The 14,083-nt window shown below is 41.7% G+C and overlaps 1 protein-coding gene across 2 annotated transcripts in view; it reads right to left on the bottom strand.

Annotated features, from left to right (window-relative positions):
* Abcb4 (ATP binding cassette subfamily B member 4) overlaps nucleotides 1–14,083 on the bottom strand; it is a 55,082-nt gene that overhangs the window by 14,227 nt on the left and 26,772 nt on the right. For both annotated transcript variants that reach the window (XM_034519161.2, XM_076913109.1), the window contains 7 exons: nucleotides 11,925–12,086; nucleotides 9,848–10,024; nucleotides 8,860–9,006; nucleotides 7,144–7,248; nucleotides 4,925–5,002; nucleotides 3,655–3,738; nucleotides 2,443–2,646 (listed from right to left, as the gene is read on the bottom strand). In XM_034519161.2, coding sequence (XP_034375052.1) covers nucleotides 2,443–2,646; nucleotides 3,655–3,738; nucleotides 4,925–5,002; nucleotides 7,144–7,248; nucleotides 8,860–9,006; nucleotides 9,848–10,024; nucleotides 11,925–12,086 — 957 coding nt within the window. The remainder of the gene's footprint in view (nucleotides 1–2,442; nucleotides 2,647–3,654; nucleotides 3,739–4,924; nucleotides 5,003–7,143; nucleotides 7,249–8,859; nucleotides 9,007–9,847; nucleotides 10,025–11,924; nucleotides 12,087–14,083) is intronic.

The following is a 14,083-nucleotide window of genomic DNA, read 5'->3' as shown; positions in this document are numbered from 1 at the left end:
CATTGTATGTAGGTGAAAGATATTTTTTATGTTAAGCTAAAAAACTCTATCTTTAAACAGTCATAATAATCTAACAGATAGTAGAAGCAGCCAAAATGTTGTCACATTGAAGGACACAGTTTCCTTTAGCCCGAGGACAGCCCTGTAGGGTAGTGTAACTCCTGTTTTCACAGATGAGGAAATAAGGCGCAGAGGGAGTTCCCCACAGGCCTGAAGCCTCAGAATTAACTCAGAGCATGTGGACTGCCAGGCCACCTGATGCCAAGTCTGCTCTTAGCCAATTGCACTGGCCTCTCTGTCTATTTTGAGATCTTTGCACAGGGAGAAACCAGTTGTAAACAAGCTTACCATTAACCCTTGATTTTCTGGTCATAAATTAACTTTGTAGTCTAGTTCTGATCCACAGGCTCCTCAGCTCAGTAGATGGGAACTAGTCAAGATGATCATGATAAAAATTTGATATTTGGATCACAAAGGACAGTCTGGTGGAACTAATTAGTAGACTGTGCATACAGTAATGTTATATTAAGAGCATTACAAGTATAAATATGGTTTATGGTTATATTCTTATTTTGCCATCTGCCTGCTACTGCCCAGGAACAAATACTCGTATTAACAAAGTGTCCTTGGAAAATTGAAATGAGAGTATTCCAATTCCTGATATATTTTATTCATTAATAAAAATTTGTACCCAAGTGAAAGATCATATCCTTTAGAGCAAGTGATGGGGAAGAGCTTACCCAGGCTCCCATTCCCGTCTTTGAGCCCAGTTTTACTATGCTGCTCCATGGGGTAGACTCAAATTAGACCCCACTGGTCCTAAGCTAGCAGCAATCCTCCCTCATCGTCCAAGTACCTTCAAGGATCGTCAACTCCCTACCACACCACACCAGAAACTAACCCGATTCTCTCACTGACCCAACAGTTTAGAAAACAAAATTGAACTATGATTGGATTGTTGGGGATTAAAATATTTGTAATACCTCACAGTCTTCAAACCTAACATTAGGCTGCAACGTAAACCTTTCCTCCGCTGATCCCCAAGATGGCAGCTTTAGGAACTGTATGAAGAAACCTGGACAGCATCATGAATAGCACCTCATTCCACCAAGACAGAAAGGCCACTGGAACTGGGAGAGTTCTCTCCAGCATCATATGGTATGAGCAGAAGGACAAGACTGAGAACTGAGCATCTTTGTGTTTGAAACACTACTCAATTCTCACTGCCAGACTTCTGTCAAATTTTGATAATTTTCATTGCTCTCAAAGTATTAACTCAGTAGAGTCACAGTCACTATGTTGGGTCGATTCAAGATATTTTTATTTGTGTAATTTGCCGAAGGAAAATTTGTCCTTATTATGACCGTGTTCTCTTGAGAAATGAGGAAGAATTTCAAGACGGTGGGAGGCGGAACTAGTTTTAGGGGGATTTGGTTGGTTGTTTTTGTTGTTGCTGCTATTGTTCGTTTAGGCTGTGGCACCCAGAGTGAAGAAAATGATATCCTACACAACCTAAAAACAGTACATAAGAAAACGTTCGGCACCTGGAAACAAGAATGAAGTCCAGGACCCACAACACACACATTTCCAGAGAACTCTGATTCCAGGGCAAGGCCATGCATGGGAGAGTGGCAAGTGTTTGGGGGTGGGGACACTGACCCCATGGGATGGCAGCCATGGCCACTTACGGGAGGAAGTAGCAGATCTCAGTGGACAGAACTGGAAACATGTCTCATTACAATCCGAATCTCTGTTTTGTTTTTTGTTTGCTTGTCTCCCTGTTTTATTTTGTGATAGTGTATAGCTATGTAACCCGGAATGGCTTTGAAGTAATGGCAATTCTCTTGCCTCTAATTCTTGAGCAATGAGCCACCTGGTGGGTGCTAACTTTAACAATAAAAAAAAAAAATCATAGTGGGGTGGGGGACAGGTACAAGGAGTCTTCTGATCTTAGATAATCCATTTCTATACTCTGCCTTACATTCTTTTTGTTTTTTTTTTTTTTTAGTTTGTTTTTGAGACAGGGTTTCTCTGTGTAGCTCTGGCTGTCCTGGAACTCACTCTGTAGACCAGGCTGGCCTCGAACTCAGAAATCTGCCTGCCTCTGACTCCCAAGTGCTGGGATTAAAGGCGTGAGCCACCACTGCAAGGCTCTGTCTTACAGTCTTATCGGTAAAAACAATGGCATTTATTCTATCAATGATGCTGGGAGATGATTCCAAAGGCACTTAGGCAATTTGGAAGATCTTTATAACAAGTTCTGTCTGGAAGCTAGAAATGTCACAGGAACGATATCATTTTCAGTTCCAGGTATTATCAACACAGTAGCACCTTTCTGCGCAGGCTCTGTATTATCAGCTGTAGTGTATAGAATAACCTGTCAAATCAAGCCAGGCGTGTGTACGAGCAGCCCTTCTGTCAGCTGAAGCCCACTTAGCTCACCTTTCCAGCAGCCTCCATCTCCTTCTTATCTCTCTTGGCATTGCTAGCCAACATTTTCATTTCAACAATTCCTGCTACTGCAATGAATGGAACCACTGATAACAGCAGAAGTGTCAGTTGCCAACCGTAAATAAATGATATAATAATACCCGTTCCAAGGTTGGCTGTGTTCTGTGCAATTAAAGCCAACCTGGTTCCTGTGGCCTGCAAGAGAAAAAGAATAAGGCAGCTGAGTGAATAAGCCATGGGTTCTAGGCTTGGGCTCCTACTCAGAATGTGAAGATTTCACCCTCTCAACAAACCCACAGCTTGTGCCTAAGCCACAAGGCTCCACAGGGCCTGTTTCCATCTCTTCAGCCCACAGAATCACCCACTGTACAGATAAGCTGTGGGACATGAACCTTTCAGAAGTGGAATCCAACCACAACACCAGTCATTTAAGTAACCACTTGGTTTAATTGTGCAGGAAGAAATTTATACTCTCCTCAAAAACGTGTTACCAGGTATTCACCTCCTACAAGACCATCAACTACAAAACACTACAGTTGAATTAATTGTTTGTACAGTTCAGAAAATCATTGTCATAGTCATTGCTGTTGACACTCTGATGTGCCCCTTCCCTTCTCTTCTCCTGTGAAATCAGTGAACCTCACAGGGCGGGGACCTGAGCTGGCCAGAGAACAGCCTTCTCTTGAGATAGCTATTGGCTCAAGCCTGGGTGTGTGATTTATGAGCTGTTACAACAAGAGTTATAGAAAGGGCTTTCATTTGATGGACGAGGTACAGATGTGTGTCTTCTTCAGAGATGGGAAATGAAGACACTTCGCTTCTAGTTCTAATTACTATTGGTTGCCAACCAGGAATTGAGTCCCACAAAGCCAACACTGAGGAGGCAATTCACCAGACAAAAGGAACCTGGGTCTCTGCCACCTGTACTGAGCCAATCTACCTGAAGTCTAAACTTCCCCTTGCCGTTTAAGTCACTTACAGCTGGATGTTCCAATATTTCCAAGTAAAAGTATCTTTGTAAAACTGTTTTACGGTCTTGTACACTCCAGGCAAGCTCTCCACCATTGAGCTATCTGCTCTGCAACCCCTCCCTTACCCCCCTCACCCCCCCCTCCCCAGCCCCAGCTGAAAGCGTCTCAGTAGATGGAGCAATGCCATGCTTGCTTGCTTAAGGAAAAGACTAGCCCAGTGCAGTCTACATACACCTTGGACTTGTGCAGCATCTGTGGCAAGTCTTGTAGAAAGTGCACCAGTACTGTTTTTATGATCATCAAACCAGCTCATATCCTGTGGAATAAAACACGCCTTTAAATTAACTCACAATTAAAACCAACAAAAATAAAGAACTCTCGAAGCGCTTCAGTGATGAGAGATATCCAAACTGAGTGTGGGTGTTGGAATTCAGGGGAGACCTTCTATACAGAGTGGTGGTCCAGGCACAACCCTGAGCAGCCCACTACAGACACACTAGGCCACATGTCCTGACTATTCCCCATAAGAGAAAGGGGTCCTAGTCAGAGGAAAGGAACAGATTCTTTTGCCAAGTCTACCCAAGGCCAGACTCCTGTGAGTGCTCTGTCTACCAAATCTTCACAACTTGCACTTGTCATAACTTGTACTGTGGACGTCTCTGCTCCTTAAGGTGACATTTCTCATTAAGAGACAAGTCTTTTATTGCAAACTGTAAACAGGGAAATTAAATGCTGAATTCTTGCTATGCTATTATTTTGTCTACACAAGGATTTTAAAAGTGTATCTTAGGTTTGATACTAATTACACATACTTATTGGCAGTATCTTTTATTTTCATATAACATGATTTCTTCCACATAGCAAGAGTTGGACTCCCAAAGAAGTCATCCATTCAGATGTGCTAAAACTGTGATGCCTACTGTGTGCCCAGTGTGAACAGGGATATGGCCAACTCAAGCCAACTGGCTCTCTTTAGAATCTTTTCTTTAGAGGTAGGACACATGTTTTCACATTTCCCACACCTACCCCAGAACGTGAACTTACACAATAAATAAAGTTTCAATAAATGAGCACATGAATTAATGTGAAGACAGGGCACAAGGCAAAACCATAATTCAATCTCTAGCATTTGGGAAAACCTAGTTGGAAGGTCCACTGTGGCACATAAATGTGGACACTATCAACCATCTTCTCAAAGGCACCCTACAGTCTCCAAAGACTGGCCAGCCTCTGCAGAATGCGAAGATCAGATACAGTACTGGAAATGAGTGTACATATGGAGACAGACAGTTGCAGAATAAGCCAAAGAGCCCTTGAAATGTCTGCTCCCAGGAAAACCTTGAGAAGTCCTTGGCTATTTCAGGACTACAGTCGCTTGTAAGACCCTAGTCATTTCTTGCCTGGAAGACTTGGAGGGGAAACATGAACGTTAGCTGTTAGCTTGCCAACAACAGCAGGCAGAGTCCTAATCCAAACCCCAGGCATAGCTTCAGTGCACTCACCTGCCTTAGCATTGCTTTAAAGGCCATGGACCGGAGCCTTGTGGTGAGGATCTCTCCAGCTTTTCCGAATGTGAAGCCCTAGGAAAGAGAAAAAGGCTCTGGATTGTTTTGCTTCTCATTAGTGTCCTGACACAACCAAATACACTCACATTGATTTTATTTTATCTGTATGTTGAGCGACTTATTCAACCAACAAAAGCCAACTTGAAATGCAGGTACTGCTGAATTATTGTGAGGTTTGGAACTGTAACCGAAAGTCCCATTTTGACTTCTCTCTCTTTTCAATAAATTTTGAGGGCAGAATTTCAGTAACTGAGATACTGTGTTGAACTAGAATGTTTTTATGTATTCCTAACACTTTCAATATAATAAATACAAGAAACAAAATACTGCAGTCACTCCAGTTGCTATGCTGCAGAAAGAAAGATGTCTTTTCTCTCAAACTCCAAATGAGCCCACAGGATTAGGCAACAATTAGGTTTCACTTCCTTTCCAAGCCCAGACAATTTCCCTCTTTCTAACAATTGTGTCCAAGCTGGAGAGTACCCAAGATATCCAGAGATGCCTTGCTTCTGGGGCATGTGAGATGGTTGGGATCCAGTAATGCTATGAGTGGTGCTGCTGCAGCCGTGCAGAGAACTTGGTAGCATGCACTGCTGAACTCTAGCCTAAGCCAGGGATGGGTACATGGGGTGCAGCTGCCCCACAGGTTCCTTATTCAGGACAGGCCTGTCCTCACCAGCCTTTGCAGGAGGGTTGCTGCTCCTTTCCATCTAGAATTTCACTCCCTGGAGAGCCAGAGGTTGGAGTTCCATCAGACAGCTGAGGTGCTATTAGCATAGCAATGACTTCCAGGTGAAAATGTCATCTTACTGTTGCCTCTGGCTCCACAGTGAAAAAGGAGAAGCATGCTGGGTGAGTAGTTACACCCTGCTGGCACGGGGATTGGGGGTGGTGGTGGTGGTGGTGGTGGTGGTGGTGGTGGTGGTGGTGGTGGTGGGGAAGCCTGTCATGCCACTGGATGGCTTGGTGAAAGCTTAATTAGGTAGAAAAGAAAACAGGCACCAAATTCCTGTTGTTTGAGTCAGGATCTCACTGTGTAGCCCAGGCTTACCTGTAACTTGTGATCTTTCTGCCTCAGCTTCCTGAGTGCTGAGATTACAGATGTGCACCACCTACCTACCTGGCTTTGGCTAGCTTATTTTCTGACCCAGTCTATAATATATAAATGTAGATGTATGTTCTTTCTGATAATGTAGAGTGAAAAGTTATCAAGACCATTTTATAAAATATATACAGGCTTTTTCTTTACCCCTAGACCTGAGCAAAAAGAATGCAGGTTCCAGAAAGCGGAACTGAATGTAAGATTTCAGGCCTTCACTGCCCCGGGATACATTCCGGGAAGAGCAACATTCCTCAAGCCTCAGGGAAGAAAACCCACCTGTGGGTGGGGAAGGCCCAAAGCAGGAAGACACATTCCTAACCACAGAGAAAGATGCAAGTCATCTGGGTGGTTCCAAGAACTAGCTAACTTTCCACTGTTCTTGGTTACCCCTTCCCCACCTTGAGGTCTTCTCAGTGTTACAGCCTGCTGATGTTCAAAATTTGTAAAGCAACCAATCATGTGTAACCGCATGGAAATTCCTCCTTTTCCCCACCCCATGCTATAAAAAAGCCCCTCAGCTTGCTGGCCTTTGGTCAAACTCTACTCCTGCGTGGGTGAACAGTTTGACCATTGGCTGCCAGCTCTCTTCCCTAATAAACCTCTGCTGATTGCATCCAGGTGTGGTGTCTTGCGAGTTTGTGGGTGGCCGTGACTTCCCGACACTTGAGTAAAGGTCTCCTGAGTTTGGGAGTCTTCAATAGTTTCTCAATTAGGAAGGAGAATGGTCAAAGTTAGTTGATATTGGGGAAAGTAACAGCAAAAAGAATTGTTATTCTACTGTGGTTTTTTGTTTTGTTTTGTTTTGTTTTTGGGGGGGGTTGTTTTGTTTTCAGTTTGCAACCAATGAGCTCAAGTCTCCTTCCACAGTAGTGGCCATTTGCTGAAGATACACTCATAGTTTTCATGGTCAGTTTCCCTGTGAAGGAGGTTGCCTATTAACAAGCCCTGCCCCCACTGGGTCCTCAACTCATCTCAGTGTGAGGATCTGGAAGTTTGGTTAGGTCTTTACTAGTTTCTCTATTTGCAAACTTGAAGAGTAACCATCTCTGCTTACCTGAAGGAAGAAGGTAAAGAAGGAGAGGACTCCTAGGCCCAAGAAGACCAGTGAGAACATGTTACACTTTTGCTGCTTCACTGCATCATCCCCAGGGCCGAAGATCTAGAAGACAGCATTAAAACGTGGGTGTCTGGATCCACCCTGCTCATTCCTACCCCAGGCAGTGGCTTGAGGGTCACATCTCTGAAAGGAGATTTTGAATATGTGGCCTTTCCAAATTCTGGTAAAATACAACTAGCATACCATTTTAACCCTCATTAAGTATACAGTCCAGGGGCATTACATATATGCTTCTTGTCATACAGCGGCCCCTGCACCCCCCCCCACACACACACAGTTGCCAGCCTGTTTTCATGATCCCAGCATACATTTCCTTGTTCTCCTCCTGCACTTGTTGTGTCTTTGGGATTACAGGTCATAACCTGACTGAGCACAGCAAAGGTCTATGACATGTCTCTGCTTCCTCTGTCCTCAGCCCCAGCCCTCAGTCTTCCCTTCTGGGGGCTCTCACTGACCAGCCCTTTCTCCCCCATCACCACGCCCTGTTTTTAAAACACTTATTAGCACCTGACACATTATAAATCTGTATTTTTGTTTCTGCCGCGTGTGTGTGTGTGTGTGTGTGTGTGTGTGTGTGTGTGTGTGTGTTACCACAAAAGATGTGGTAGGCGCAACTTAGTTTATTTTGTGAACTGTCTTTCTAGTACCTGGATTCTAAAAAAGTGTGCCTGTAAGTTACTTATCTCTTGAACTGCAAGAAAGCCAAGAATTATCTTACACTGAAATTTAATAAGATTCAGAGGGGCAATTTAAATGTTTTGTTGTTTGTTTCTGGTCTTAATGTATATCAAGGCCCAACATCATGAGACTACTACATTTTAGCGCGCTGGAGGGGAATTTGCTCATATCCATTATGTGTCTCCAGTAATTATATAGGGTGATTAAGGAGTGTACATAACATAAGGACTGACATTTTGAATAACTTTGTACACATATCGGTCAATAGATTTCATGATTGAACAGTATGGATTTTCTTTCTTAGTTGCAGACTTCTGCATTCTGGGGAGAATTGCTGAAGCACAGTGTTTTAAGGCTGTATCACTGGGAAGACACTCTGAAAAGCTCCTGCATGGTTACTGGTGTACTCTCAATCCTCAAACACTCTTTGAAACAGGTTTATGTTATAAATGATGAAACCACAGGGCAGAAAAAGTATCATTCCTGGTCTTACCCACTTGTTTATGTGGAGACCAGACTATGTCTGGAAACCTGGACTTACAGATAGGCTAGCATATGAACTCACCTTCCCCTCGATCCTGACCCCTCCAGGCCCATAGTCCTGTGAGCCAAGTGCCAGCCCTCCCTAAAAACAAGTAAGAACCACCTCCTAACATGGATTTCACCCAAGTGCTGACAATTAATCAGAGAGCTTTCTTTCTTTCTTTCTTTCTTTCTTTCTTTCTTTCTTTCTTTCTTTCTTTCTTCTTTCTTTCTTTCTTTTTTTTTATATTTTGTAAGTTCACTAATATTGTAGCAGGGTTCTTCAAAGGTGACTCATTTTCTCTCATAATGGGTTTATAACTATAAAAGAGAATTATGTATTTTGGCTTAGTTTAATTTGAAGCTACTTAACCTCAGAATTAGTGAAGCTGGGCTGAGCAGGAGCTGTTGGACTGTTTCGCTCCAGTTGCTGTGGGATGTTTTGAAACTTACAGCTATCATCTCCGAGAAGATGATGGAGAAAGCCGGCTGGAGGGCCCCGTTGGCAATGGCACAGACTGTTCCCACCACGAAGTAGGGCCACTCTGTTTTATTCAGTTTTAAGACCTTCAGAAAAGACACTGGTGGCACGTTTGCATCCTAGAACATAAAAATATCAGGACAAACAGCTAACATAACCATTGGGTGTTGCAGACACAGAGAAAGCATGACTATTATCCTCAAAAAGTTTTCAAACTAGAAACAATAAAAATATCCTGCCCTTGACTAGAGAGTAAAGGGCGGTGCCTACTGTTGACATGGGACTGAGCAAGAACCTTACACACAGGTGGGTATTTCCATGGTGTGGCCAGCTGCTGTTGTGAGGCAGACGCTCTGGACATGGACAGCTCTGGGTCTGTATGACGGTCATGGCGTGGCTATATGAGGTAACCTGTAGTTTTTCATCAAATGGGATGCCCCTGCCTCTCTAACAGTGATCCTATCAGCATCACGAGGCAGAAGACACAGAAGAGTGGCACCCCATCTTCTCAATAGAGGGCAGCTTCAACATCATCAACAAAAGGACATGAGCTCGTCCTCCTTACTCTGTCCAGTGCTGCCAAATACATCACAGCCCGTTTTCTCTTATCATCACACCAGGACTTGTCTTGGACTAGCTTTACTATGCCGAGACTAAAATATCATATTTTATAAAATTATTTGTATAAAATATAAAAATATTCACTATACGTGAATATAACATTTGATTTTAAGGTTAAACATCTCAGCACAAAGACTACATTTTGTCTTCTTTTCCCCTTGAAAATCCATTTTTAATTGGCATTCATTTAAGTCACTGTCAAATACATTAAAAAAATTAGATTTCCTTTTCTTTAAAGAAACATGTGGTCCACTGTAAGAGTCATGAATTCTTCAGGGCTAAGGATATCAATTGCAAAACTTTAAGGCAAAGGCTTTACTGGAGTGGGAAAAAACTTACAGGTTCATTGGTTTCTGCATCCAGCCTATTCTGATGCGCTCGTGAATTTTTAAGACTTTTCTTTGTAGAATTCCTAAATATGCGTGCTTTCCAGCCATATGAAGCCAGGCCTCCAGCACCCTTATCATCACTTAGCTCAACTTCAAATTCTTCTGACAAGATCTGGCTTCCCGATGTCTGAAATGACAAGATAAGACATTAAATAATGTGTGTGTGTGTATGTGTGTGTGTGTGTGTGCATGCATGTGTGTATGTCTGGATGGATAAAAATCTTCAAGCTTAGAATAGTAAAGTAACTCTATTACATGTATCAAAATTTTTTACAAAGTTGAATTAAAACCAGGTTGAGGTTTGAGATCAGAAACACGACACTAATTGAGCATCCAGTGAATCTTCAAGGGGACCGTGGCTCCACCCTCCATCTCTCCAAGAGAACCAAGAAGGAACTGGGAGGGCAAAACAAAAACCAGAAGTAGGCACACTGAGGGAACCAAGGGAGAAAGAATCAGGCACAGGTTCTGAGAACCACAGAGCTGGTGGAAGTGGTTAAGGTGGCTTCAGTGCAAGCCCTGCTAACTGAACGGGATAATATCAAGGCCCAATCGGGGGGCTAAATTTAGCAGCACTATGGCCAAGTAGTTTATTATTTTCAACTAATTATACCAGGCTACCATTCGGTTGAGAAGGTACACATTTTTTTAGGAAAGAAGACCCAGAGAATACAATATAGAATGTTTAGAGCAAGTCTGTTGTCTCCCAGCCAGAATCCTTGTGTAGGATGAGGTCATTCTTATGGGTAAAACACAAGTGGGACAAGGAGGGACAATGGGCTGCCTCACTTGAGACTCCTACGTCATCACACTGCCTTGCTAATAATTATGTTGAAATAAAAACTAAAATGAGTTTAAAATACCATTACTGTCTTCGTCTCTTTTCCAGTTGCTGTGATAAACAAGCCTGGCAGGAGCAACTTAAGGGAGAAAGGCGGGCTTGAATTGGCTGCTAGTCTTACATTCCAGTCCATTACAACCAAAGCTTACGGAAGCAGCTACAGTGCAGTCACAATCAGGAAGCAGAAAGCAATAGCACAAGGCCACTTCTGAGTCTGGGATCCTCTGCCTAGGGAATGGTTCCACCCATAGTTAAGATGGATCATACTATATCATTAATGAAATCAAGATAATCCCCCATGGGCACACCCCAGAGGCCCATCTCCTTGTGGCTCTAGAGTCTGTCAAGGTGACAATTAACATTACATATAGTCTAAACCAGCAAGTGATAAAAAGGTTATATAAAAATGAATTATAAAACTTTCTAATACTTCACTCTTTGACTAGTTTGAAAATTTCAGTAACTATTTTATGTTGGGTTCTGTAAAAAACAGTAATAGCTCAATGACATATGATCTAAATAATAAATCCATCCTTTAAAAACCATCAGTGGCTTTCCAGTATACTCGGACATTCATGTCATTTGTTTCTTTGAGGGGATATATATGCAAAACAAATATTGACATGTGTAATTTTCCCCTTTCTCTCCTTCCTCCCACTCTTCCCAACCCCCCATACTTTTCAAATACAGCTTATTATTTAATTATTGTTCATATACGTATGTACATATGTATACATGTATAAGTATATATGTATATACAAATGCTGATAAAGTGTTTTGAGTTAAAAAAAAAACAACCGTTCACCCCCAAAAGCTACAAATGTTACCACTTGAGCTTTACCAGGTTTGTCTACAAAGCACTTATAAATTATACCTCTCCCCCAACCACTGTAGATTTTTCTCCTTTCACTGGAAGGACCTGTAGTTTGGACATATTCCCCAGACAATCAATAATTATTGCTCCGATGAATACATTAACTGTGATTTTTACATTTGCCTTTCTTCCCCTGAGCCCTTCACTCTTTCCCAGGTTCCAACTTAAGACTTTCTTTTTACCTGATTTTGATGCCTCATCCTAGTTATTTTTTTCCCTGTATGACATGAGTTGTAATTTATCTTAATAACTTAAAGACTACTATATCCACAACCCAGACAACAGAGAAAGCCATTCCTGATGTGCTGCTACCTGCATGTTAACAAGTCTGAAGTAGATCCCTTCCTTCTTCATCAGCTCACTGTGGCTTCCTTGCTCCACGATGACTCCATCCTCAAACCCAGCGATGACGTCAGCATTCCGGACTGTAGACAAGCGGTGAGCTATCACTATGGTGGTCCGGCCTTCTCTGGCCTGGAGAGGAAAAGAACAGACCTGTGGCACACCAGGATTATGGCACTAACACACCAGCAATGAGCAGGTACAGTTAAGCCTTGGGTAGATGCTCCTTGCAAGCAGAGAGAGAGAGGGAGAGCGGCACTCCCATACTTCTGTGTGCTTGGAGTACAGGCACCACTCTTTTATAAAAGACAAAAGTCACTTCGGAGTTCCGGACCAGACTGGTGGCCAACACTTTCAATATGAGGGCAGATTACTCTGGAAGCCTATGGTTGTATCTGATACTCAAGAAAGTTAAAGAATTTGACCTGATAAGTGTCTTCACGTTTGTCTCATGAGCCCGAGTTCTGAGCTGGTGTACCAGAGAATCTGAAAGAAGTGTTTTAGGGAGATCATTGGGAACTGACAGCTTTGTCCTGAACCCCATAGTAACATAATTCCAATGGACTATAAGGCTGTAGTGTGGCTGTCTGAGGATAGTTCAGATTAGAACTCAAAGATCCTCAAAATCTTACTCTCTAAAGTAGGGTCAATTCTGTTGCCGTTTAAACTCTATCCTGTGTAGCTTTTATAAATGCTGAAATCAGACCACACCTCTAAGTCATTCTCTGACCTCACGTGTTGATTTAATGAATTTGATGAACACTTATGTCCTGAGTTATGCCCACCAAATTATTAATGTTATATCAACAGCAGTGGCTGCCCTTTCTGGTACTCATTAGCTCCATGTGACCAATAATCTCTTAAGACTAATACCTACATCACAGACTCCTCATAGTTTAGCTTAATTGGCCTAAGTAATTAGAATAATAATAACTAAAGAAGTAGGAGTAATCTAAATGCTTGTCAGTTGAAAATGGTTAACCAAATGTGGTCTGTCCTTACAACTGGAATCTCACTGAACCATGTGAGGGAATGAAGTTAGATGCCAGTTACAACATTGGTGAAACTTGAAAACTCTGTGCTACTGAAAAAGACAGTAATGAAGGCCAGCGAGATGGCTCAGCAGGTAAGGGGGTTTGTGATTCAAGCCTGGTAATATTACTGGAGGCTGAGAACCCACATAAAAGTGGGCGAAGAGAACTGACTCCATGAATGTCTTCTGACCTCTGCACATATACATACGTACACACATACACACATATACATTATATGATATATATAATGCACACATAACAACAATAAAGTATGATTACATTTATATGAAATGTCTAGAATCAACAAAGCCACAGAGACAGAAGTAGTTTAGTATGTGCACACGACTATTGAGAGTAATGTCAGAAGTAGTCAACTCCTTTCTTTTGGGCAATGAACAATTTATGGAATTAGTATTGATGATTGTATAACCCGATGCGTATAGTAAATGCCATCAAATAATACATTTTAAAAATGAAATTTTTTCTTTTGTTTGGTGATTGTAATCCAGTTTTATTTTATTTCTGAATTTCAAATCATTTAATGAAGAGTGGTCATAATTACCATAAGGAGCAGGTACATTACTTTGATACAATTTAATGTATCATTAAGAATTAAATTTACAAATGATGATGCCATTATTGCGACAAAATAGTTTATTTTGAACTATCTTTAAATTAGAGCAGTGTTTAGGTAATCAAAGTTATGTGTATAATACATTCACATATGTATTTATATGCATTTCCACATATACTTCAATATAAGTGTTTTATTACTGATTTAATAAAAAAAATAATCCACAAAGAAATAGATTAGAACCCAAGAGAAGGACAGCATGTCATCACTAAGAATTGTTACATAAAAATACCTAAAATTATAAGTTTTTCAAATTGATTTCTTCACATAGTTTAGCATAAGTGCTTTTATCAAATAAAATCCATGTGTTCAAGAAAGAAAAAACCCCACACGGTTCCTCCCACAAGCCTGGATCTAAGTTCACTGAGCCATGGTGGAAGCTAGTGATCGTTGATCTCTCTCTGTGATAATGTAACAGGCCAGGAGAAATCAATAAATCCCAGGAGACAACCTCATTTGCC

This window comes from Arvicanthis niloticus, chromosome 15, assembly GCF_011762505.2.
Source record: "Arvicanthis niloticus isolate mArvNil1 chromosome 15, mArvNil1.pat.X, whole genome shotgun sequence".
Taxonomy (NCBI): Eukaryota; Metazoa; Chordata; class Mammalia; order Rodentia; family Muridae; genus Arvicanthis; species Arvicanthis niloticus.
The sequence above is the reverse complement of the archived record's forward strand: the minus strand, read 5'-3'. Positions and strand labels throughout refer to the sequence as shown.